General features: G+C 36.2%; 1 protein-coding gene across 1 annotated transcript; it reads right to left on the bottom strand.

Moving 5' to 3' along the window:
- Positions 1–7,800: 7,800 nt before the first annotated feature.
- Positions 7,801–19,176, bottom strand: sstr1b (somatostatin receptor 1b). Its single transcript, XM_079867920.1, has 2 exons — positions 19,019–19,176; positions 7,801–9,682 (listed from the first exon to the last, which is right to left on the bottom strand). Exon 2 carries the CDS (start codon positions 9,070–9,072, stop codon positions 7,957–7,959), a length of 1,116 nt encoding a protein of 371 aa, XP_079724046.1. The 5' UTR covers positions 9,073–9,682; positions 19,019–19,176; the 3' UTR covers positions 7,801–7,956.
- Positions 19,177–25,991: the final 6,815 nt, after the last annotated feature.

Raw genomic sequence — 25,991 nt, 5'->3', positions numbered from 1 at the left:
TGACTAAAGTACAACATTGTGTGATACAAACTTTCAAATGTGCAGTGCAAGGAAACTGAAGAAATCAATTCAAGTCAAGAAAGAGTAGGCAGCTTCAATAAGGCAAACCGGACATATGTATATCACAAAAGGCTATAAACAGACATGGATGCACAAGAAGGCAGCGCATTATATTAGCTAAGGGTGTGTACACTTCAACAGGATAATTTGTGTAAATATTCAGTAATTTTGTCTTATGGAATATATGTAAATATCTGCTATGTTCAATAGTTTCATCATATCAAAACTAAACGTTAAATGTCTTGCAGTTTCTGTAAGAGAGTTTCTGTAACTGAACTGTAATTTCTATCCAACATCTTTTACATGTGGAAAACAAGGCTGCGCATTTGAAAAATGAGTCACAGTGTGTGGTTTCAGTACATGAATCATTTATGTCGATTTTATTAATTCCCCTTAATAAAAGTAGTTCAGCTGTGATTTTCCCAGAATTCAAAGAAACTTTTATTTGAAGCAAAGTTTTGTAAAAGTGAACACCTTGTTAAAGTTTGATAGAGGTTGCTCAGTTTGGTCTCAGCGATTCCTGGCATAGAAATTGAATGAGAAAAACTTTGACAGTGGCAGTGAATTACAATCAGAGCACTGTGTGGAAAGATGTTTAATGCACATTTCGAGTATTTTAATGGCTATGTTAAGAATGCCATACTACTCTTACTATATCTGCAGTATATAGTATTATATTCTGTGCACAGTATGCAAGTTTTATATATGTAGAATCACATTTTTTTTAAATATAAATTAGTACTTTTATTCAGCTAAAGCAGGGTTCACCAATCTCGGTCCTGGAGGGCCGCTGTCCTGCAGAGTTTAGCTCCAACCAGCTCCAACACACCTGTTTGAAAGTTTCTAGTATGCCTAATGAGACCTTGATTAGCTGGTTCAGGTGTGTTTAACTGGGGTTGGAGCTAAACTCTGCAGGACAGCGGCCCTCCAGGACCGAGATTGGTGAACCCTGAGCTAAAGGATGCATCAAAGTGATCATGTAAAAAAAAAAAAATCTATTTGAAATAAACACTGTTATTTTGAACTTTCATCAAAGAATTAGGGCTGGTCCGAATACCATTTTTTGAGCTTCGAAGCTTCGATAGGAATTAACATCGAATATTCGAAGCTTCGGAGGGAGGGGGCTGAACATATTCTTCTCTCTAATAAAGGCAGGAATCTCTATGCGTCTGTCTGTTTGCATTTAGATTATTTATCTTGCATTTAGAACCGTTCATCCAATCGACTTCACGAGTGCAGTGTCACATTTGGTGCAATAGACACGCGAGACGTGACACGTTCAGAATTAATAAACTTTTAATACAGAACAGCGCGAGCGGGAAGCGCGCGCGCGCCTCACGCGCAGGGCTCCGAGAACGGACACTGCACTAGTGATACAAAACACAGCCTAATATTTTTCTGAGTAACAAATAACTCTCAAATCAGAAATCAGCAGCACAGTAATTACTGACACAGTAAAGGGTAGGCTAATATATTCTTTCTATTCTATTTCCACAATGTCAAAGCAACGCAGCTTATAGCCTACAAGCTCAGGCATGCACTTCTGCCCATACAAACTCCGCTGTTCTGCGCTCTAAAATAAGAGTATTGTATTTCGCCCAAAAATGCTAAAAAAATAACCGTGTGAGAGCGTGTTTTAGGCTATATCATGTTATAGCCAGATATGACGACGCTTACAGCACGCGTCACCGCAGATCAGCATCTATTCATCAAGCCAACGTGCAAACTATCGCAAATCAAAGTGAAAGTGGGTCGCAGATTCTTTAACACACAATCAACTTCATTAAAAGTAAAGAACCGAAATGATCTTACCAGGGCTGTTGCCGCTCTCTTATTGCGGTCTTTGATTTAGAAATTTTAGCTGACGATCAGTAAAATGGAGCTTATCTGTTGCTAGTGACGTGCACTCCATTACATCTGCCTATAGCGCGGGATTTGAAGTTCGGATTCATATCCGTTTTGCAAAAACACATTTATGTGTTCATTGTTCATATTGATAAATCAGAGAGAACTATCCGATCTGAGAAAACGCATGACAGCCCCATTCAAGCGCGAATGGGAACCGTTTCTAGGGGGATGCCAGGTGTGAAAAAAATAAAATAAAAAAAATATTTAAACGAATATTCGAATGCCAAATTTGAAAATCGAATACCAACCCACCGAACGAATATTCGAATACTCGAATATTCTGGTACAGCCCTACAAAGAATCCTGAAACAATTCACGGTTTCCACAAAAATACGAAGCAGCGAAACTGTTTTCAACATTGATAATACTAATAAATGTTTCTTGAGAAGTAAATCATCATATTAGAATGATTTCTGAAGGATCATGTGACACTGAAGACTGGAGTAATGATGCTGAAAATTCAGCTTTGATCACAGGAATAGATTACATTTTAAAATAGAAAAGAGTTGAATGTGTTATTTTAAAATATAATAATATTTCGATACTACTGGATTGTTGTATTTTTGATTAACTAAATGCAGACTTTGTGAGCATAAGAGACTTCTTAAAAACAGTAGTGTGTGTATATATAACAATGTTAGATACTTACTGAAATGTTTAGTGTTTTGTCAGTTTCACATATTATTCTATCAGTATTCTGGTAACACTTTACAATAAGGTTTTATTTATTTAACTACATTATAGTTAACATGAACTAACAATTAACAATACTTCTACAGCATTTATTCATCTTAGTTGATGTTCATTTTAACATTTATTAATAATTTTCATTTTTGTATGTTGTATGGACAGCACATACTTTTTTTTCTGCTCTCTCTCCACTCAAACGCACACACATACAGTACCGCATAGAAACGTGTTGTCAGCGCTGCTCTGGCGATTTTATCAGTAAAATATAACAACTTTAAAGCTACAAGACATTTGTTACTAGCGATGTAATAACGGCGCTGTTCTTGAAGCAGGTAAACTTACAGTTTCGCTATTAGATACACTGCTTCCAAACACTGTTGAGAGACGCACAGATTCAGGTATTTCATAAACACTTGATAACTCTCTCTCTCTCTCTCTCTCTCATAACTGCATTAGTTTTGCTATCAATGGCTCAAGTATCCATTACTAGCTCTAAAATCACGTTTTGGAATAAGCAACGGAGGCATAGGAAATTAGTCCTACACAAGAGCGTTTTAAGGACAAAAACCTGACAAATGTCTTGAAATACAACATCTAAATAATATCTTGAGGTGAGGTAACCGCAGTATAAGCGGAATAATTGACTGGACTCTTGAATTATTAAAAAATAATGCAGACCCGTGGTGGTTATGCTGCCAAGATGCGAAGCGGAGCATTATTTTTCTAATAATTCAACGGAACGTCATCAATTATTCCTTACTTAATATATTAACTAAGGTTAACAAATGAGACTTATTGTAAAGTATTATGTTTGTAGATTATAGCGAATATTGACCAATGACCAGTAGGCAATGTTTGAACGGAGGGTTAGAAACTCAGCTATGGTGAGCTGTTCGCATCTGGTTATTGTCATGATAGTAACATCACCTTGAATGAACTGATTTTTCTGAATAATGCTAGACAGTACTGCATAATCCACAATGAAATAATTTATAAACGCAGAGTTATATTTAAGTCTGTGTTCTATCATTCACTTGCTATTATTTTCATTTCATTGTTCTCTCTCTTCCCCCTCTCTCTCTCTCTCTCTCTCTCTCTCTCTCTCTCTCTCTCTCTCTCTCTCTCTCTCTCTCGCTCATCTCCATTCATTTATTCACTTATGTGGCCATGTGTCCTTGTTACTGGCTTAGCAGATGCTGACATTAGTATTAACACTGATTTGAGTCTGCTGCAGTGGATGATTATAAAAGATTTGGGCCTGTGACTGTGAAGGTCAACTCAGTGTTTACAAAGAGCATTAAAAAGAGTGCCATTGTGCTTGCGAAACATAATTGCTACAAGAGTAAGGCAGTAAAGCATGCATGTGTTTCTGCTCATAGAGGATCATTCGGGAACACTAGGGATTTTCTGGGTGATGCTATAGTGAACTGCTCACAGTTAGTCTGTTTGACTTCTATTTTAAGAATTCTACTTTAATGTTTCATGCATGCTTTAGTGCACAGATAGCTTGTTTGCGGTTATGAAATGCTAGCATTCAAACTTCTGGAACTCGATACATTTGTTTGGTTGCATTACCAAGCATGCTAATGAAAAAACTAGTCACTAACTGCTTGATTGGAGTTCAAAATTCAAGTGCACATCCTTTGTAGATGAAAAACATATGCAGACGAATTTTTTTTTTTTAAATAGATGCTTCATCCGACTTCTCATCGTCATGGGAACAATGCATGTTCTGGCATGTGTTTTTTATTTGTGTATTCTACTTTCCTGTGATTTATTCATTTGTTTGTTGCTGGCCTGATTTATTATCTGAACACATGGAAAAGTCTCCAATAAACCTGCATATCCACTTCTACATTGAGTCTCTTTAGGATGTGTTTGCTTTGACCATGAAATGTTCTTATGGTGAAACATGACGTAACTACACCTCTGTGTCTGTTTCTTCCTAGTTAAAGGCAGTTTGCCTGTCAGGAGATAAAAATGAATCATGTCGCTAAACAAAAACCAGCTGTTTTTGGTGGATTTACAGTGTTTCTGTTTTTGTGTGAGGCAGCAACTTTCTAAAAGAAGAGTTAATGCATTGAGCAAACTCATGTCATAAGGTTAAGGGAAAGGAATGGGCAAACTTCCAAACCCCATTAGATTGAAACCAATCCATGGCTTTCTTATTTGAGGGGTAAAGAATTGCTTGAGCAGACGGAGGAGCTCAAAATGATTGAAAATGATGCAAGAAGCAAAGATAACAGTTGTGCTAGTCAGTGGCTTGAAAGCGGGTAGACTTGTGTTTCTCCTGTCTGGAACTTGAGCATCTGTCTCTGTCGAGTTCAAGTGAATTAAAGTAGGATTCTAGCGAGCACCTTGTTCATCGTACTTCTACTGTGTTGCAGTAGTGCTTCTCTAGACAATCAGCAGACGCCTGACTAGATTCAGTCTTTTTTATTCACTTTAAAATATCAACAATTTGGACCCACAACACAATTTTAAAGCAGAATGAACTGAATAAACTTTGGCCATTTGCCTCACAAACATAAAGAAAACCATTTAAGCAAGAACTAATGGATTATTTTGGGTGATATTGTGCATTTTTAGGTATGCATTCAAAAGTAGAATCCACAAAGTAACCATTTTAACATATGTTTCATATAACATTGATCTACAATTAATCGACAGTTAACATTATTACATAAAGATCACAAATGTAAGAGTATGGGGGATAATTGTTGTTCATTATAACATTTTCGGGGCAATCTTCACCAGTTTTTGATGGAAATTCAGTAGTATATTTAAGGCAAACTAAGATATAACATGTCCACATTCCCTTATGACTTCATCTTGAGTACCAAATATTCTGACCTTGCTCTCCATTTGGGTGACCGCGGTCACATAAGCAGCATTCCTGCAAAATTTCTCAGGAAAAAAAAATCAATAGTGTAGGGAATCAATGCATAAAGCACCACTCACACAGAGGTCACTTTCAAACCAAGCAGTTTCTGATGGTCAACACAGCAAATTTGTGTAACCAACTTGAATCTGATGTGAAGTCTGCATGGGGAAACGTGTGTGGGTTTTGAATGTGAAGTCTTGCAGAGCAACGGTAAATGTGACCGCACTTTGAGAAGGGGTAAACTATGGAGCCTCATGTTTATGTTGTCAACTATTCCCTTAAGCTCATTTGAATTAAAACAATGTCTACACATCAATTAGAAATGAACGATATTTAAAGATTCAACAGATATTTGGGTTATCTATACAGATGCACTGGACTGTCTCCTCTCTTTAGAAACGGAGAAGAAGAAATGTATGAACAATGCATGAATTACCATTTTCTGTGACTTTCACTTATTGATGATTTTTATGATTATTGTAGACTAAAGGCTGGAATACACTACACCTTTTTTTTTTTTTTTACAGAGTTTTGCCCTGAACAAGTCAACGCTAGTTGCCCAAAAGCCAGAGAAAGTCTGCAGATATTTGGCATCTTGATTTTTAAGCTTCAGGCTATTATTCAGTCCAGTCAGAGGATATCAGACATGTTTGATATCTTGAGCCATTTTCAGAACACATTGGTTTCATTTGTCATGTACCTCATTTGCAATGAGGCGAATGTTTCTATGTGAGTTGGTTGTGTTCGGAACAATTTGAAAGTCTGTGATCCTCAGTTGTTTAGTGTATGAAACCTAGTTTTAATCTGTAACCACTTACAAAGTTGTTTTACCAATTACAAAAAGCCTAATTTCCGTGTAATGTATTCCAACCTTAAGGAAATATTGGGGTAAAGTAGCAATTTTAACAATGTAAATGCAATTATTATTCTTGTATTAATTTGACCTTGTAATTGTGCTTACAATTGCTCAGAATGTTCTTTCTCAGAATCTTTGTTTATTTCCCTTAAAGGAATAGTTCACCCAAAAATTTTAATTATCCCATAATTTACTCACCCTCAATCCATCCTATATGACTTTCTTCTTTCAGCCGAACACAATCGGAGTTATATCAAATCAACACAGTCTCACCCCCAAACGTCACATACTGACGCGTCTTGACCAAACGGCAATATACGACGAAAAGGGTACCCCTAAAACGTCCGTATGTGACTATTCGGGTTATGGGTAGGTTTAGGTATGCGTTAGGGTACCGCTAAGAGGCGCTGCTGGTGCGCTTATGTCTTCGTCTCATATGGACGTTTTAGGGGTACCCTTTTCGTCGTATATTGCCGTTTGGTCAAGACGCGTCAGTATGTGACGTTTTGGGGTGAGACGGGGCTGATCAAATAACATCCTGGCTCTTCCCAGCTTTGTAATGGCATTGAATAGAGCCTGAGACCTTTTGAAGCCCAGCAATGGGTTTTTGTAAGAAAAATATCCATATTTAAAACTTTATAAACTATAATCACTGGTATCCGGCAATGGCCGTACGTGCATTCGAGTCGAGTTCAGGCGAAAGGGTGACCTCTGACCCGACGTAGGTTGTATTACATAGCATAAAGTTAGGCGAGAATTGACAAACGCGGAAGTGCAGAGGTTAGAGCAAAACAAAACGCTGGTCATGAATTAGAAGTCTAAAACAAGAAGTTTTAAAGAACATTTTTGGAGGATTTCGATATAATAGAAGAGGAGCTACATCCTACGTTACACGTCGGGTCAGAGGTCATGCTTCTACCAGAACTCAACTCTCTCATGAACCCCCGTACAGCCGCTGCTCGAAGCCAGTGATTATAGTTTATAAAGTTTTAAATATGGACACTTTTCTTACAAAAAACCCATCGCTGCACTTCACAAGGCATTTATTAACCCACTGGAGTCGTATGGATTACTTTTATGATGGATGGATGGATGTGGTTTTAGGAGCTTCAAAATCTCTCTATTCAAAGCCATTACAAATCTAGGAAGAGCAAGGATGTTATTTGATTTGACTCCGATTGTGTTCGGCTGAAAAAAGAAGGATGGGTTGAGGGTGAGGGTATGAGCTCTCAGCCAGTGTAACATTCAGTTGGCAATTGGTACTGCACTCCATGTCTCAATGAATGAAGTAATGAAGGTATAGTTCACCCAAAAATGAATTCTGCCATCCTTTTCTTACCCTCATATCGTTTTAAACATTCTTTACTTTCCTCTGTGGAACATCATTTTTTTATTTTTTTTTGTCCAAGCAATGGAAGTCAATTGTAACTAAAAGGTTCTTCAAAACACCTTCTTTTCTGTTCCACAAAAGAAAGAAAGTCATACAGATTTGTATCGACATGAAAGTAAGTGTGGTGAACAATCCCTTTAAACTCTACCACTCTCACTGATTAGCCTCTCACAGAGTTGTTGTACGGGACGTGCAGGTTCCATTACGAAACAGCATGTCGGAGGCTAAGCACTCCTTTGGAAAGTCCTTTGGGCCACATGTGGTCTGACGGCGTAGGGCGACAGCGCAATAGTCCACCTGCTCGGCATCCAGCCCGTTCTCCAGCCAGCGGAAGCAGATGATACGCTGGAACGAGCGGCGGAAGTTGTCAGACACAAATCCGTAGAGAATGGGGTTGGCGCCGCTGTTAGCGTAGCTCAGAATGACAAATAGCTGAGTCACCATGGGGTCCGGCGGCTTGCAAAACACACTGATCAGCTGCACAATGTAAAACGGCATCCAGCAGACCACGAAAACGGCGACCACCAGCAGCACCATGCGTGTGATCTTCTTTTCAGAGCGCCGGCGCTGCAGCCAGCCCGCTTTGAGGCCCACGGCTCGCATGCGCACCACGATCAAGCAGTAGCACATGCAAATGGCTGCCACTGGGACCAAAAAACCCAGTAGGAATGTGTAGACCACAAACGCTTCCGACCACAAGGCCTCAGGCCATAGAAAGTTGCAGTCCACTCCACCGTCCTGCGCCGGGACCGTGTCTGCAAATATAATGATGGGCAGAATCACAAGCAGCGAAAGTACCCACACGCAAAGGTTGACCACTTTTGCGACGGTCGGGCGACGGTAGCGAGCCGCTTTGATGGGGTGCACCACGGCGATGTAGCGGTCCACGCTCAGCACGGTCAGGCAGAAGATGCTCGTGAACATGTTGATGCCGTCCACACTGAGAACCAAACGACACATGAGCGAGCCAAACGGCCAGTGGTGCACCGCGGCCGAGGTCGCCAGGAACGGGACGCTCAACATGAAGAGTTCGTCCGCGATGGCAAGATTGAGAATGTAGATGTTGGTGGCCGTCTTCATCTTGGCGTACTTGAGGATGACGTAGATGACCATGGCGTTCCCTGTGACACCGACACAGCACACCAGTGCATAGATGGAGGGGATGATGATCTTGCTAGCATCAGGTTCAGATTCATAATAGTCATAGTCACCAGTCGAGTTGAAAGGCAGACCGGTTGAGAGCATGAAGCTCTCGCTGCCATTGTATCCAGCAAGCTCATCCATTTTATATTATATTGTATTGTGTTTGATATGTTTGCCCAAATCGGGCCTCTCAGTTTGTGATTTCCAGTCAATGTCTTAATGGTGTTGTAAAGTCAGACATTCTCAAAATGTCACCAATAAAACAAATGGAATATCTCCAAGAATGTTTTTTCTTCAAGTGTCCTTGAATATTTTTGTGTGCCAAACCAATAGTCAGGTCCTTATGTCGACCCAGCAGTCTCATCTCCACCTTCTAAGGGATTCAGAAAGCGAAATTGTTGCATCTGCAAAATTCTAAATAGGAGCATTCTTCTTCAAATCCCAAGCAAACCTGCGCTCGTCTATGAGAGTGTGCAGGTGTTGAAGGGCACGGCTCACTGAGCATCTTTCAACTTCTCATTCTTGGCAGGGGAAAGGCATTCCAGCTCATTAAAACGAAATTGAGTCTGTGAATCAAAGTATTACGATGTTACTCTCCACGTGCTATCGCCTCAAGAACAACCTCCCAGTGGAGAATTGATCCACAGCATATTGTTGAATCAAAATGAGTTCATCTAGAGTTGAAGTTTTAGAGGTCTATCACAGTTTGCTTTCTCCTGTTGATGTTTCTTGCTCCAGGCGTCATTAAGACCTATAAAAAAAAAAAAAACTTGTTAGTTAAAGGCACTGATGGCAATCCTAAGGTTGATTATTTTTACCCCATTTGCTAATAGTTTTTTTAACCATAAATCGAATAACATTTGGTGAGGTTTATGCTTAGAACTAAAATAATTATTTGCCAGATATTCACCAGAATTATTTGAAATTTAACACTTGATTTCAATGGTCCACTTTAGACATTCTGCTAGCTATAAGTAACTTTGCAACTACATGTCAACCAGCAGTCATTAGAGTATTAGTAGACTGTCTGATTAATATCTGCTACTGTCTACAATTTATTTTGAGACATTACTGATTATAAGTTACTTTGCAACTACATGTAGTCTACTAAGACGAACCCTAACCAAACAGTCTACTAATACTCTTATGAGAGTTAGCTGACATGTAGTTGCAAAGTTACTCAGTTAGTTGAATGCGTAAAGTGGACTATCGAAATAAAGTGCAATGAAATGTATAGTAAATAAATAGTATTTTAGTAATTTATCTTATTTAAGGCATTTGAATGGAAATACAGTATATAATTCGGTTTTGAGATACCATTTCATCCATGTCTGACTGTGTGTGTTTGCATTTATTTGCTCTGGTTATAAAATGGATTCAGAGATTAGAAGTGAGATGTTCTTGTCATCCTTGTGATTGTGGATGCATGAGTATGTGTGAAGGCTCTCTCAGCCATGTTCAATTACAAGACGTGAAGATGCCGAGACACCTTTGACATCAGTCTGTTTGCTTACAAAGAGCAAACATCCTGCGGTAGGACTCGGACATGGTGGTGCCAACTAAATGAGAAAGTAATGAAAAGGAGAGGAGAGAAAACACAAATCCCTGCCCCTTCTCACAGCTCAAGCTGTGCAGCTCATGCCCCTGATCATCCACAAGGCAAATGCAGTGTCAAGCACAAATCTGGAAAGCTAATAATATGAATGGTTTGGAATACAAATGGCTTTGTAATGTATAAAAACAGCTAATGCTGAAGAAAACAATCGAAACTGCATGCGAGCAGAAATTTGAGCACAGATAAATAAAGCTCGTCTTCTCCCCTGCCATTCGATTTTACAGTTTCAAACTGAGAGATAAAGATCCATTTTGAAAGATGGAACGTTTTGCTAAATCTGGATGATTCCAAGCGCCCAGTTCTGTTATTGCTTATAACAATCCATGCCATGATGTGTTTTTATCCTGGGGGCATTTTTCAGTCATTTTAAGCCATTTCTATGCCAAAATAGGTCTAAATTGCACTTGTATTTTTAGCCTGAACATTTTCTTTTCTTTTTCTTTAGGAAAATAACCACCCAGGTTCACCCTCATCCTTTGCTTTCCATGTTTTTCTGCTTTCAATATTTAAAAAAAAAAAAGAAAAAAGGACATGTATACGCAGACTTTGTGACATTGACACATACCGAACTGAATTGAATCAACATTGAACTGACTTGAGCTGAATAATGATTTGAGCTGAAGTGAATTTTTCACTATTGATGATTTTTTCCTCCTGTTTATTACAGTGAAGCTGCTTTGTATTGTAAGTGCTATTGTATATTAACAAATGTGTCATGACTCAATGTGTTTTTCGATTGAAAGGACTCCAAAGATACAATATAATATAATATACCAGACAGATATAATCATATAAGCCAAAAAAAAAAAAAAAAAGATTCTGTGCTTTAATGTTATTTATCAAATGCAGGAGAAAGAGAAATGACATTATTTACAAACCATTTCAGACCTCTATTGCCCGGTAAGTAGTACATTCACTGCGGTAATATGCATAAGGGCACTTACTGCTCATGCCAAAGCAAAAGCCTTTTCAAGAAGCAATGGACATTTCATATCTGTCATGTGATGTGTTCTTTTGGTCATATAGAAATGAGGATGACACTAAAGCGAGCAGGAAGAAAGAACAGTTGAAAAGGAAATTGTGATGGGGAAATGGACCTTGAGCAGATACAGATACACAAACAGTGAGAAGCAGCAGGAGCAGAGAACATGGTGAAATAAAAAAGAAGGATTGTGAAAGAGGAGCAGGTCACAGGTGGACCGTCTCACACATACAACCGAGTGTGAGTTAAGACATGCTGGACGAGTTTCATGATGAAAGATATGAGAGGAAGATCAAGGGAGTGAAAAAAGAGGGAAAGAGAATAAGTGAGAATGGGTTCACAGTGGAGAGGGAAACTCCATTACTGTTCTCTGACATTTTCCTCAAGCTACAGAGTCTCTCTCTCTCTCTCTCTCTGAGGTCACAGTAATGACTTATAACACAGTAATGATCAAAAATCTAGTTTAAAAGTGCAAAGTTCTTAGAAATATATATATATATATATATATATATATATATATATATATATATATATATATATATATATATACAGTGCTATGCATAAGTTTAGACACCCATGCTAAAGTTGGCTAAAAAGAGGAATAAAAAATCATATTTTGGAAATTGAACTTAATGCCTTAATTTAAAAAATTAGGAAAAATCCAACCTTTAAGGACACCAATTTTCTTTGTGAATGAATAATGTATCGTAAAAAAATAAATGTTCTTCCTTAAAATACAGGGTGCATAAGTTTGGACACCCCTATGTTAAATTCCCATAGAGGCAGGCAGATTTTTATTTTTAAGTTTTTTTATTTTTTTATTTTTTTAGGATACTATGCATCCTGATAAAGTTCACTTGGCCTTTGGAATTAAAATAGCCCCACATCATCACATAGCCTTCACCATACCTAGAGATTGGCATGGGGTACTTTCCATAAGATCATCTCTCAATGCAAATCAAACTAGCTATTAGGCTAACTGAAATAAAACCATGCCAATCTCTAGGTATGGTGAAGGCTATGTGATGATGTGGGGCTATTTTAATTCCAAAGGCCAAGGGAACTTTATCAGGATGCATAGTATCCTAAAAAAAATAAAAATACTTAAAAATAAAAATCTGCCTGCCTCTATGGGAATTTAACATATGGGGTGTCCAAACTTATGCACCCTGTATTTTAAAGAAGAACATTTATTTATTTACGATACATTATTCATTCACAAAGAAAATTGGTGTCCTTAAAGGTTGGATTTTTCCTAATTTTTTAAATTAAGGCATTAAGTTCAGTTTCCAAAAGATGATTTTTTATTCCTCTTTTTAGTCAACTTTAGCATGGGTGTCTAAACTTATGCATAGCACTGTATATATATATATATATATATATATATATATATATATATATATATATATATATATATATATATATATATTTAACGTTTTTTACCATTTTCACCAAGCTTTTTGATTTAATGTCAAAAATGTCAAGTGACGTCTCCATCAGGCACAAAAAAAGATTTGGCACAACCTAGCTTCACTTTTTTTCTGCAGCTTTGATTCATTTTTAAATACATCCTAAGTTATTATGAGCATAATTTATCATTTTTCTATACATTTTCAATTTTCAAAACTGTCCAAATATATTGAAGGTCTCTTTTTTGGTCCCTTACTTTATAAGCAATAGCCTTTCAATTAAAGCAGCAATGGACCATGATTTGTTACTTTCTAATTCTAGTGCAGCATGCTTTGCATAGGACTTGAATGAATATTGAAATTAAGTGTCACTTTATTTGTTTTGTTGCTTTTTACTGAAGGGAAAGGCTTGTTAGTGTTCAATGCTGTTATGTTTGGAATTTAAAAGAGTTTCTGTAATGTTGAAATTTTTGTGGTAATCATTGTGCTGAAGAGTTTGACAACATGAAGGTAAACTCATTGACTCTATAAGCAATGACTGTGTTAATGCCAGTGACAACAAGTAATATCTTTTTCATTAAAATACATGCTAAATTAGTTACACATAGCATGTGCTAAAGCTATGAAACAAATTAGATTACCTGGTTCCAGGCCTACAACTCACAACTACAACTTTTGAGAAATCAATTTAAATATGTTATAAATTAAGTTCCTCTAACTCAATGTAGTTTGTTAGTTGAACACAATTTATTTAGAAGTTGTCATGACTCAAAAAAATTGATGCAAACGGTTACAACGAGTGTGCATATTAGAGGCGTTGTTTGAAAACCAATCATTAGTGCCTACTGAAAGTAATAAACACTTTAAAAGAGTAAAAATATCTGAGTTTGAAAAAATGCGCTGAAGATCAGCTTATGTTATTTTGCAAGCCAGTCTGTATAAAATTAGATTTCGCAGTGAATATAAAGTGAAAATTATATGGCAAGCAAAGCAAATTGGTTTCAAGGGTTGTTATTGCAATTAATATTTGTAAAGCCTAATTTACAAATGCATCCTATTTGTGTCACCCTCCCACAAATTCACCGTGTTTTGCAAGAATGTGACATTAGTTGAAACACTAATATGAACGTAATAAAGGGTCTGAATACAATTGAGAGTACAAAACACAGGAGTCATTTTTAGACAAATGTGACATGATGCTTTTAGCACCACTTACTGAACTCAAAGCATTTGGGTAAAACAAGAGCGAGTGGCTGTATGTGAACAGGCTATATCACTCTTGAGGTGGTATAATGCCCTTTTTTACAAGATGTAAAATAATTTGTGATGTCCCCAGAGTGTGTATGTGAAGTTTTAGCTCAAAATACCCCACAGATATTTTTATATAGCATGTTAAAATTGTCATTTTTTGAGGGTGAGCAAAAACGCACCGTTTTGTGTCTGTTCCTTTAAATGCAAATGAGCTGCTGCTCCCGGCACAGAGGGCGGAGCTTCAACAACTTGCACTCACACAGACATGCACTGAAAATTTCTAAAACTTTTAGCCTTTTATGTTCAAAGAAGAAGTGACAACATGTAGAATGCAAAAGGACGTTTCTGAATGGTTAGTTGATGAGTTTATGTAGTTTATGTGTAGTTATCTTCTAGTCATTGATTAGCATATTCTGTTTTGATAACCTATAAATCGTGTTCAGGGGGCGGGGTTTATGTAAATTCTAGGGTTGGTGATGTCACTAACACGGGAGGAATGTCGTGTAGTCCCTTCCAGCCGTTTGTTGTAGTCCATAAAAAGTGATTTCTTTAAAAGAAAATATCTCCCTTTGCTTTGAACGTTGAGCATCGTAACTTTGCAGATGTTGTTTATGCTCAAAAAAGTGAAATCATAATCAACCACCCCTTTAAAGTACAGGTAAAAGGATGGTGATGTGTATTTTTCTGGTTTGTCTGTTTCATTGTAAGGGCCATAAACAAAGACAGTGTTTCAGACCTTCAGGACTGACTCCCGTTAATCCAACTCGCGTGTGTGTGTGCGTGCGTGCGTGTGTGTGTTAGTCTTGAAATGCACTATAAAATCTATAGATTTTCTGAAGGACTGTTTTATTTTTCCCCTGTTAAAGGTCTGCATCTTTTCTTCTCTGAGGTCTTGTGTTGTGATGTTAAGCTATTACTTTTTGTAGTTTGAAATTTGAATGCAAATTTCACACTCTCCTAATTATTATTACCATAATGGAACAATTGTTGGGCAATTTATGGCGCACATTGCTAGAGTGAGTGAGTGTGGAAAAGAGGAACAAAAGGAGAGCATTGGCTGTCACGTGTTATTGTGTTGCTTATTTGCACCATTTGATCATAGAATCAGTCTGAAAACGCGAGCTGCATCGAGGAATATTAAAAGCCCATCTCTGTGTTTATACCCCTGTCACGTCTGTGTTTCACTCATGCTGAAACACAGCACTCAACTCTTGTACTGTCTGTTGGAGGGAGTGTATTTTATTTCGTTAGTGTACAGTCACAAGAGAAAATGAAAGTGATCGATGAAACCACATTCTGATGTGCATTTAAAACGTTTGTTAAGAAAACTCACAGTCTCCACCTTGTGGCAACATCTGGAGGTCTTTAGCCTATACTGATTGCAAAAGTCATTCAAAACAAGTAAATTGATGTGTGTACATTGCTGTTTACTGACATAACGTGAAATTATCAATATATTGTTTTTAATAATGTAGGGTCAGTGAAGATCAGGATACTTGTTACTTCGCTGAGCATTGAACTACAGTATATGTGATTTAAAATCTGTTAGTTGCTGGTTGAATTATTGTACATTGATACACACACACACACACACACACACACACACACACACACACACACGTTCAAAAGTTTGGGATCTGTAAGATATTCAATGTTTTTAAAATAAGTCTCTTTTGCTCACCAATGCTGCATTTATTTGATAAAATAATAATAATAATAATAATAATAATGTCAGATATTATGACAATTAAAAATAACTGTTTTCTATTTGAATATATTTTAAAATGTAATTTATTCCTGTGAATTATTCCTATTTCCAGCATCAATACTCCAGTCTTCGGTGTCACATGACCCTTCAGAAATCATATGCTGATTTGATGCTCAAAAAACATTAATTATTATTATTAATCTTTAAAACAGTTGTGTACAATTAGTTTTTCAGGATTCTTTGATGAATTAAAGATCTATTTCATTTTTTAAAAAATATAATCTTTTGTAACATTATAAATGTCTTTACTGTAACTTTTGATCAATTTAATGCTTCCTTGCTAAATAAAAGTATTGATAAAAAAAAAATTATAAAAATTTTACTGACCCCAAACTTTTGAACGGTGTATAATGTTACAAAAGCTTTCTATTTTACGATAAGTACTGTTCTTTTGAACTTTCTATTCAGCATTTTTTTTAACAAAACTGTCTTCAACATTGATAATAATCAGAAATGTTTCTTGAGCATAAAAAAAAAAGCATATTAGAATGATGTGACACTGAAGACTGGAGTAATGATGCTGAAAATTCAGCTTTTACATCATCATGAATAAATTACATTTTAAAATATATTAACATAGAAAATTTAAATTTAAATTGTAATAATATTTCACAATATTACTGTTTTTTTTTTGTTTTTTTTTAATGTGAGCATAAGAGACTTCTTTAAAAACATAAAAAATGTTGCTGATCCCACTTTTGAATGGCTATATATATATATATATATATCTATATATATCTTATATTTATATATTTTATATTATATTTTATATATATATATATATATATATATATATAATATTAAATGTAATCATATAAATTATTATTGTTAAATTTAGTTATATCATGTATATATGACCATTGTAAAACCTCACAACAATAAAAAATAATATTTGTATTTACAATAGATAGATAGATAGATAGATAGATATTTGTAAATAGAATAATATATTTGAGAATAATATATATATTATTAGTGAGCATGATTGATCATTTTACAATCCTATTTTCAATTCTATTGATCTTTATATAAACAATAGCCTATACTTGGTCTCATATGTAGGCCTACAAAAATCATTACTACGGATAGAAACGTTTGTCCAAAAGACATTATGACTTGTCCTTCCTGCAAGCTCTGCATTGTGTATGCACGTTTAATCAGGTTGTTGTCCTTGGAACAGACGATTAATGTGATTCATGGAGACACCAGATAAATAGATCAGGAACTTCACTGCTTTGTTTTACTGCTTGTATTAAAACGTCTGATTTGATCTGTGTGGTGAGATTTTACAGACACGATAGATTTCCATTTTCACCTTATCGGTCCTTGTCTGTCTGTTTTAAAAGATCTGTTCTAGCGTAACAGCAGAAGAGGTCGATGTGAGCCAGTAGTTTGTACAGTTATTCAGTCTAATGAGACTTTCAGTTAATCAGACCTCCTGTGGTTCATTCACTGGACACACACATTTCTACTTTCATGCTTCCTTTAAGCAGCAGCAGATATTCATTTTTCAGCTTTCAAGTACACACTAACAATTACATGCGCCAATTATAACAACTATATTGCAAACTTGTTCCTAAACCCAAAAATGAAGTTTGAGCATGCCGAAATCACTCGACATTAATATTTTAAATGAACTACTGATTAACCACTTAAATTAACATAGAACTCATTTCAAAATTTAAAATGAAGTCATAGGTAAAAAAATGCAGGTTGCTGAGGTCTTTTTTTATTTTAAATATATTGATTTATGGTTGAATTTGCAAACTCAAATATCTTTGGGAATATTCAAACTTTGAAAGAGTCTTCATATTTAAAGTGAGATGCTGTACTCATAATGGTAATATAACACGTTTCAATCTCCTTTAAAGTCTTCCAGACAAGTATTTCCAAGAGGTCAGTAAAATCACTGCAGCTGGATCATATGATCAGGCTTTTAACACATTATTACTGCTAATAAACTCTTAAAATGAAAGGTTCCAAAAGATCATCAAAAGAACCGAATTTGGTTCCCCAAAGAACCTCTCAGTAAACCGTTCTTAAAAGAACCGATTTTTCTTAGTGTGAAGAACATCTAAAGAATCAAAAGACTGATGAAAAGGTTCCATGGGATATTAAAGGTTATTTTTGGAACCATCAGCGCCAATAAGGAACCATTATTTTTAAGAGTGTAGATGAGAGTGACGCCGTCCACTTTAGCAGATCCTGGTGACTCACAACCACGGCTATGCAAAGGGGTTTGACAGAAATGATGACTTCAAATCAAACTGCAGGACCGTATAAGCAGATTAAAATAATCTTGAATAATATCTCTCTCATCTTCACAATGACAAAATGTCAGAAACAGTTCCCCGCATAAGTGTCAAAACATGCGAGAGACACAAGTGAGAGATACAAGAGGAAAAAGTCAGTTTACAAGTGAATCAGTGTAATAATGAACACTTTAATAATAATAATAATGCAAAATGATATCCAGTAAATGAGTTCAGAGAAACATTTTTGGTCCCATTTGGTATTAAAGAGGTACTGATGAAGACAATAAAGGTTGAGAAACATGGAAGTAAACAGTGTTTTTAGAAAATATATATTGTGTTTCCAGGTGTATATGCACCTGTTTCTGATGCCTATAAAGGAAACTTCTTGCTCTCTCTACAAATACTGTAGTTACAGGTCTAAAACATTGTGTCCTCTTATATTGTTCTCAGATCAGTCCATAGACATAAAACCAGCATCGTTCATGAGTGTTTTTTCCCTCACATGTAAGTTGTTGAAGGATAAAATCAATACTATACTGTTGCTTTCCTGTAGTGTTGGCGCTTGCAACGCCAAGGTCATGGGTTCGATTCCCAGGGAAAGCAAGAACTGATAAGAATGTAAATGTGTGAACCTTGAAGTGCAATGCAAGTCGCTTTGGATAAAAGCATCCGCCAAAATGCATAAATGTAAATATTAAATTGTGTAAATCATGGATAGTTAACTCAGCAATAACTCAATCTTCATTTCTGTTTAAAATATCTTATAATGTGTAGAGTTTAGTATAGAGATACTGTAGTTTTCTTTACCTGTTGTGATCGCGATGAGAAGAGTTGTGTTGGTCAGCTGCTGATATGTCAGTCTGTTTGTGCAGGTTGTTCAGTATCGTCCTCATGATAAAGCTGAGCATCTTCTCGTCTCCAGCTCTTTCATCCGTCCAACCCTTTATTGCCTTTCTGTCTCACTCATTCTGTCTCTAATTCTCTCCGTCTCCTTCTGTCTCTCTCTCTCTCTCTCCCTCGTTCATGCGATGCCATCACAGATTCTCCTTGATTCCAGTGGTTGTGCTCTCATATGTGCTCTCTCTCTCTCTCTCTCTCTCTCTCTCTCTCTCTCTCTCTCTCTCTCTCTCTCTCTCTCTCTCTCTCTCTCTCTCTCTCTCTCTCTCTCTCTCTCTCTCTCTCTCTCTCTCTCTCTCTCTCTCTCTCTCTCTCTCTCTCTCTCTCTCTCTCTCCGTCTGTGTGTTCTCTCTCACTCTCTCTCCATCCTCCCTCTAATCTTTCTGTCTCATTACATACACATTTATTCTATTTTTGGGGAAAAAACACAGCAAACTCTCCTTTCTTTTTGCTCTATCTGTATTGATCGTCTACCTTCACCTGAAACCTATTGTGCCAAGGTGCATTGAAACCCATTTATTTAAATGCTTCAAACTATCCTTTCATGAATGATTGTTAGGTGTTCTTTTGGTTGTCTTCAGGATGTAAGAAAATGGATAAAGATAATAGCAGTGGGCGGCTGTGGACAGTTGGATATGAAACTGTCAAAATTGTGTTTTTTCTGTCAAAATTTTATTCTTAGGTGCCAGTTTTTCTTGTCAAATGTTTTTTTTTTTTAATTTGCAAGTTTTCTCTTATAGTAACAAACACTAAAAAGTGGGCATATGACAACGAAACAAACAGACCATTTGTGCATCATATATGCAAGTGAGAACCAATGCTCATTGATGGAATATTTTCAGCGAATCATATCTTATTTTATATATTTTGACTAAGAAAATAATTGAAATAAAGTTTACAAGAAATGTATCTACTTTTTTCTTTGTCCTTTTTGGAACTCGACAGGTCGGGTTGCTTTGTTTGCTTTGTTTGCTTTGTTTGCTTTGATTCATAATGTTCATAAAGCAAACTGAATTTTAATTAAATCATGGAGGTTATTCCATTTTTGTTTATGAAGCACAAAGTGCTTCAACAATCTTTTTGTCCACATTTATAGCACTGATGTTTTTGCATGCATTGCTTCGTGTCGTGTGTCAATTCAAGGTCTGAATTTACAGAAGAAGAAAAAACTCAAGCCTTTTAGATCCATTTAAAAGGATTGAACGCTATGTGATGTTGCATTAATAATGAATGGCTGATATAAAGCACTGGTTTAATGGGGTATATGTCATAAATAATGAAATTAAGCTTTTAATAAATAGCTACAATTCATCATTTATTCATAAAATAATTCTTGGCATATTTGCACATATTTTTCTTGACACACGTTAATGTCTTAGAGACTCCCCCTCAGGCTTATAGCATTATCAGAGCTGCGCTCAGAGAACACGAAGCATGTTTGGACTTACTGAAATAATAAAAGCAAATACATTAGATTATGCTCAGCGGTAACCTTCCAGAATTCCTAGAAAATGTGTAGGATTTATGATTGTGCCTAGATACTTAGACCAGTAGACACACAGAGTGGTACAAATACAAATACTAATTCAGGAGATTTTCTCAGATGAATTTTCATGTTGTGCCGTTGAAGATTATATTTTTAAGCACTGTGTTTAACATCAGTCTGCTCTTGTGCAGTTTGTATGAATCAATCCCCTTCAATCAAATGAATCTGTTATAGGCTATAATTGAAGAATGCCATTTCACTACAAGAATTCTGTCTTTCTCATGATGCCAATACTCTTGTGGCTGATTGGATTTTGTTACCAATTTCAGATAAACCCTTCAGTTTTCATCTTATAACTTAGTAAACAACCTCAATTAATTCATTTTTCAAAAAAATTTGTATCATACTGGAAATGCCATGACCAAATAAATAAAATGCATGTCTGCGGAAAACATGTGAGAAAGGATTGGTTTTGCTTTACATTCAGTATGTATAGTGACAAAACAAAATGGCCAACTGTTGTCTCAAAATTTTAACCTACGGTTTGGTTTGTCCATATTTGACCCACACAGGCCCTCAGTGAGATTGTGTTGCCTCTTTAAACCGGCACCACTACATTATTCAGTACGTGAGAAGAAGCCTATAATACTTAAATTAGTACATGATATAATGATACCAGTCTTTTTGCAGTACAGTTCAAGTCGGTACACGTATTCTGTTTTGACTAACAGAAAAATATCATATCATTATTATTAGCAAAAAAAAAAAAAAGATATATAGCCTATATATATATATATATATATATATATATATATATATATATATATATATATATATATATATATATATATATATATATTAGATCAGATAGTTACTTGCCCTGCCAGGACATTCACTGGCCCCGTCTAAATAGCCTGTAATGTTATGGCTTTCATTGGCCGCTTTTCCATTACAGATTTGCGTAAAACTTTTCTAAATGTCGATAAAAAACTAGTGCGAAACGTTTACATTAACCGATGTTATGCAACTAAAACGTATTTTTTTCCTCTTGCGATAAGTCATTAAAAAAATCATGGCAACAGAGGTTGGTTGGTACGGAACTGTCTATGGTACGGAAGCCCTGAACCGCAACGTAAAAAAAAAAAAAAAAATCTGAAAAAATAAATAAAAAATGCTATCATTTCGAGATTAAAGTCGAAATGTTTCGAGAATAAAGTCGAAATGTTTCGAGATTAAAGTCGAAATGTTTTGAGATTAAAGTCGAAATGTTTTGAGAATAAAGTCGAAATGTTTCGAGATTAAAGTCGAAATGTTTCGAGATTAAAGTCGAAATGTTTCGAGATTAAAGTCGAAATGTTTTGAGATTAAAGTCGAAATGTTTCGAGATTAAAGTCGAAACATTACGAGAATAAAGTCGTAATTTTTTTTTTAGGAAAGATGCGCTCGTGAAGTCGAGCTTCTGACATGGATCTAAACATAGCTTTATACTTTTATCTGGGCTTTCAACAAAAGGACATTCTACAGGTGCTAATCTATAGGCATTACCATTTGTTTTAGGACGTTACAAAATATACTGCGCCGGAATAGACTTTACAGGCGAAAACACTTTTCAGACTGGATGGAGGTAGCCAGCTTTATATCTGAGGAAACAACAGGATCCGGCCACATGATTGGATACAGAATGATGCACTTAAAATGTAGGCCTATCCAGAACGGTGAAGAGGGAATCAGTGCGGTTACTGTTAAGTGTTCTCGACCCAGATAGTGTTGCCTATTATAGACGAGCACGAAAACACGTCAAAAACACTGCCACATAAAGTTTCGATCAGGGGTGCGTTTCCCGAAAGCATCGTTGGCCAACTATGGTCGCAAGTTCCGTCGTTACCAATAGAGTTCAATGGACATTGCGATGAACTTGCGACCATAGTTGGCCAACGATGCTTTCGGGAAACGCACCCCAGATTGTGAACCTACTCCGGCGGAGTAATGCATGTTGGTAGATTGGCACCTCGAATTTTCTTTTTGTTGAATGCCCAGATAAAAGTAAAAAGCTACTATTTTGTGTAGATCCATGTCCGAGGCAGTTCGACTTCACAAGTGCATTTCTTTACACAGACACACACACACACACACAGACACACAGACACACACAAAATTCAGAATTTGGAAACACGCCCTATGCACCAATGGACGCGCACCGTTATGAATGCACACACACGCAACTTCTACAGAAGACTGTATTCTCTAAAAACGTTTCGACTTTAATCTCGAAACGTTTCGACTTTAATCTCGAAATACTAGAAAAAAAATTGACGGATTTTTTTTTTTTTTTTTTTTTTTTTTAACGTACTAGAATTTTTTTTTTTTTTTTTTTTTTTGACGGATTTTTTTTTTTTTTTACGTTGCGTTTCAGGGCTTCCGTAGGTTGGTTTACGTAAATATCATTATTTTAAAATTGATGAGATGTAGGCTAGGCGTGTTATCTAAGCATTATGAGGTGTTTCTGTGTGTTTCATCTGCTTGATAAGGTCTTGATAAATTGTGACATTTTTTTGTTAGAATCCAGTATTCCCGTAATACTTTTGTCTTTTATGAGTTTAATAAAGAACTGTATCTCGTCTTCTGTCCAAACATACAAGTCATCTTTAAAGAATGATCGACATTCACGTACGCCAGCCGCCAGGTGACCTGTAAATGTGAAAAAAAAAAAAAAAAAAAAAACTGTTTCCATTGCATTTTTGTGAAATAGTCCTTTTTCGAATTGCCTGAAAAACCACCTCATACGAGCGTAAACTTTTTTGCGATACATGGGAGTTTTTGCGAAATTTACGTGTTTCTATTGGTCGTATTTTCAATTTGCAGTTTAAATTTGCGCAATTTGAAGGGTAGGCCTAATGGAAACGCGGTTATTTTTTTATATTTTTTTAGCTATGTAACCTTCCCATACCAACATTTAAAAAAATTCTTGATTCCAATTTACCATCACAGCAAAAAACTAATAACCTAACTAATATAAAGTTCAAGTAATTGGTCAATAATAAGAACAAATAAATAAGTGACAAGCACAAATAAATACAAGAGAACAAAGATACAAAAATCAACAAACAGCAGCCTACTTTCCAGTGCATGCTTGTGGAAACTGTATTACTGTATGAAGTAAATATACACAGATACTTATTAAAGCTACAGAAGTAAAGAGCAGTGAGTGGTTGTCTCTTTTTTGTTGTTGTTTGATTAACCTCATAAACATAGGAAACAGAAGGTAAGAATATGAGGCTGCTGTCACTTTAAGACCTAATTGCACAGATCTGTTATATTGACAGATTCTTAAATGTTTACGTTCCTTAAGACATGGACAAGTTTATGTCATGACCATCTGTGTTTACGTGGATACTCGTCAAGATGGTAATTTTTATATAATTTTGTGTGTGTGTGTGTATTTGCTCAAGAAGAACAGAGTATTATGCTTGAATGGCTGAAAATCACTTGAATGTTTAAACTGAAAAGACTTAAAAACACATGAAAATGATCAACTTTCTTGAGGAAGCAGGATGGCCGATCCATCAGATAAGCAATTATAGTTTTAGGAGAGCTGAGAAACAGACAAAAAAAGGGCCTAGAACGGCCCCTGGTTGAGCGCATACGTGTTTTATGTGCATTTTTATTATCTTGGCTTTTCATCCAGCGTTTAAGCTATTTTTCCCCTTCACTAAATAATAATAATAATTAAGTCTTTATGTGGTAGTTATGAGTATAACAGTCAAAACCAGTTCCTGAAATGTGTGCTGCAGAATTGCAATGTGCGGTTGTGGATCACAGGGGAGAAGGAGAAGCATATCATAAATGTGACAAAACTTAAAACATTTTTCTTTTTTACTTCTCTGGAATGATTCTGATTAGTCAACAGGAACATATCTATGCTATAATTTAATATAAAACCTGATGGAAAGCCACCATCTTTGTATGTCCTACAGGGAAGAAAAGGCATTCATTCCGTGTTAGTTCATTGTATTCATACAACACATTGCAATGGATTTCATCAGATAAATGCAACATTTTTGAAGTCTAGAAAGCAACCATAAATGATTGCCTTGGCAATGTGGCACGTTTTCTGCCCCACATATGGTTTTGTATCAGTTAATGGAGTGTAACTGCAGTCAGGTGCAGAAAATTATGGTTTTTAACAGGCGTGCAGATGTCCTTTAATACTGAGTGCAAAGGAATTGATGTTATGGTGTATTTTTAGCCGAATATGTCCATGTAGTTGAACCATAAGTGCACTGATGTGCTAGCATTCATACCTGCATCAATACGTAAAGCAGTCACGCTTCAACTTGATCTTGGCCCTGTCATTGTGTCATGCTTGTGTGAGTTGTGTCAGTGTGTAGGTGAGCTGTGCAATACTGAATAGAAGTATGCATTCCAATAATTCATGCTTTCAGTACACTCAGGTAAGACGTTCTTGCCTTATAAAAGTATGAAGAAATGCTCGTACATGCACTCCATCTCCTCACCTTTATCTGAAGAACAGAACCTTTTAAATGTGCTAACATCAAGGTTATACAACAATTAGCGTGTCTAAGTATGTTTAAGCATGATGCATCATAAATGCAAACTTTTAAAAATATGGGTCATATTATGGGTCATTTTGATTCATTCCATACAGTTGTTAACAACTGGCATGTTTTTTCTGATGTGCAAATATTACGCTTTGGAATGAACTAAAGTAAAAGTCTAACAAAAAATAAAAATACCATGCATGGCAAGACAATGCATTTTCATTTAATTTTCAGGTAACCGATAACATGATCATACGAGGTGATATGATAACATATGATCTTGTGATGTTATCGTGGAATGACCATATGATCACCATAATATGATATGGCTTATGAAAACCAAGAAAAGTACCATTATTATAAAATGTTATTGTGTCTTGCTAATGTAATTTAGTTCACAATTCAATTCTGTTCATAATTTTCCTGCTGTAGATAATCAACCACAAATTTTTTGTTTAAATATTGGGCCATGTGTACACCAAAATACAAGCTCACCTTTAGTTCACTAATATCCTGAAGGCATATGTCAACACCATTTATCAATCAGTCCATGTGTAGCAGACTTCAAGTGGTAACCACAGGACACCATGGAAACACGACCACACCACGACTGAAGTGACGATACTCGGAGTTGTTTATTCACCTTAAACAGAGTAGTGAGGCACAGTTAGGGACATACAGGAGGCCTACTCTCTCATTCCTCCGCTTCCCCGTCTGCATTCCCATGCGTCAGAGCGCGAGCGCGAACGCTTAAAGGAGAAGCGATATAGTTTACATTGGTGTCCCACTAATTAATGCCCCACAGACAACAATTGATAGGAACTCTCGATCGGAACCA

Source organism: Squalius cephalus (genome assembly GCF_949319135.1).
Source record: "Squalius cephalus genome assembly, chromosome: 3".
NCBI classification, from domain to species: Eukaryota; Metazoa; Chordata; class Actinopteri; order Cypriniformes; family Leuciscidae; genus Squalius; species Squalius cephalus.
Note: the sequence above shows the minus strand (reverse complement) of the source record. Positions and strands in the feature narration are given on the sequence as shown.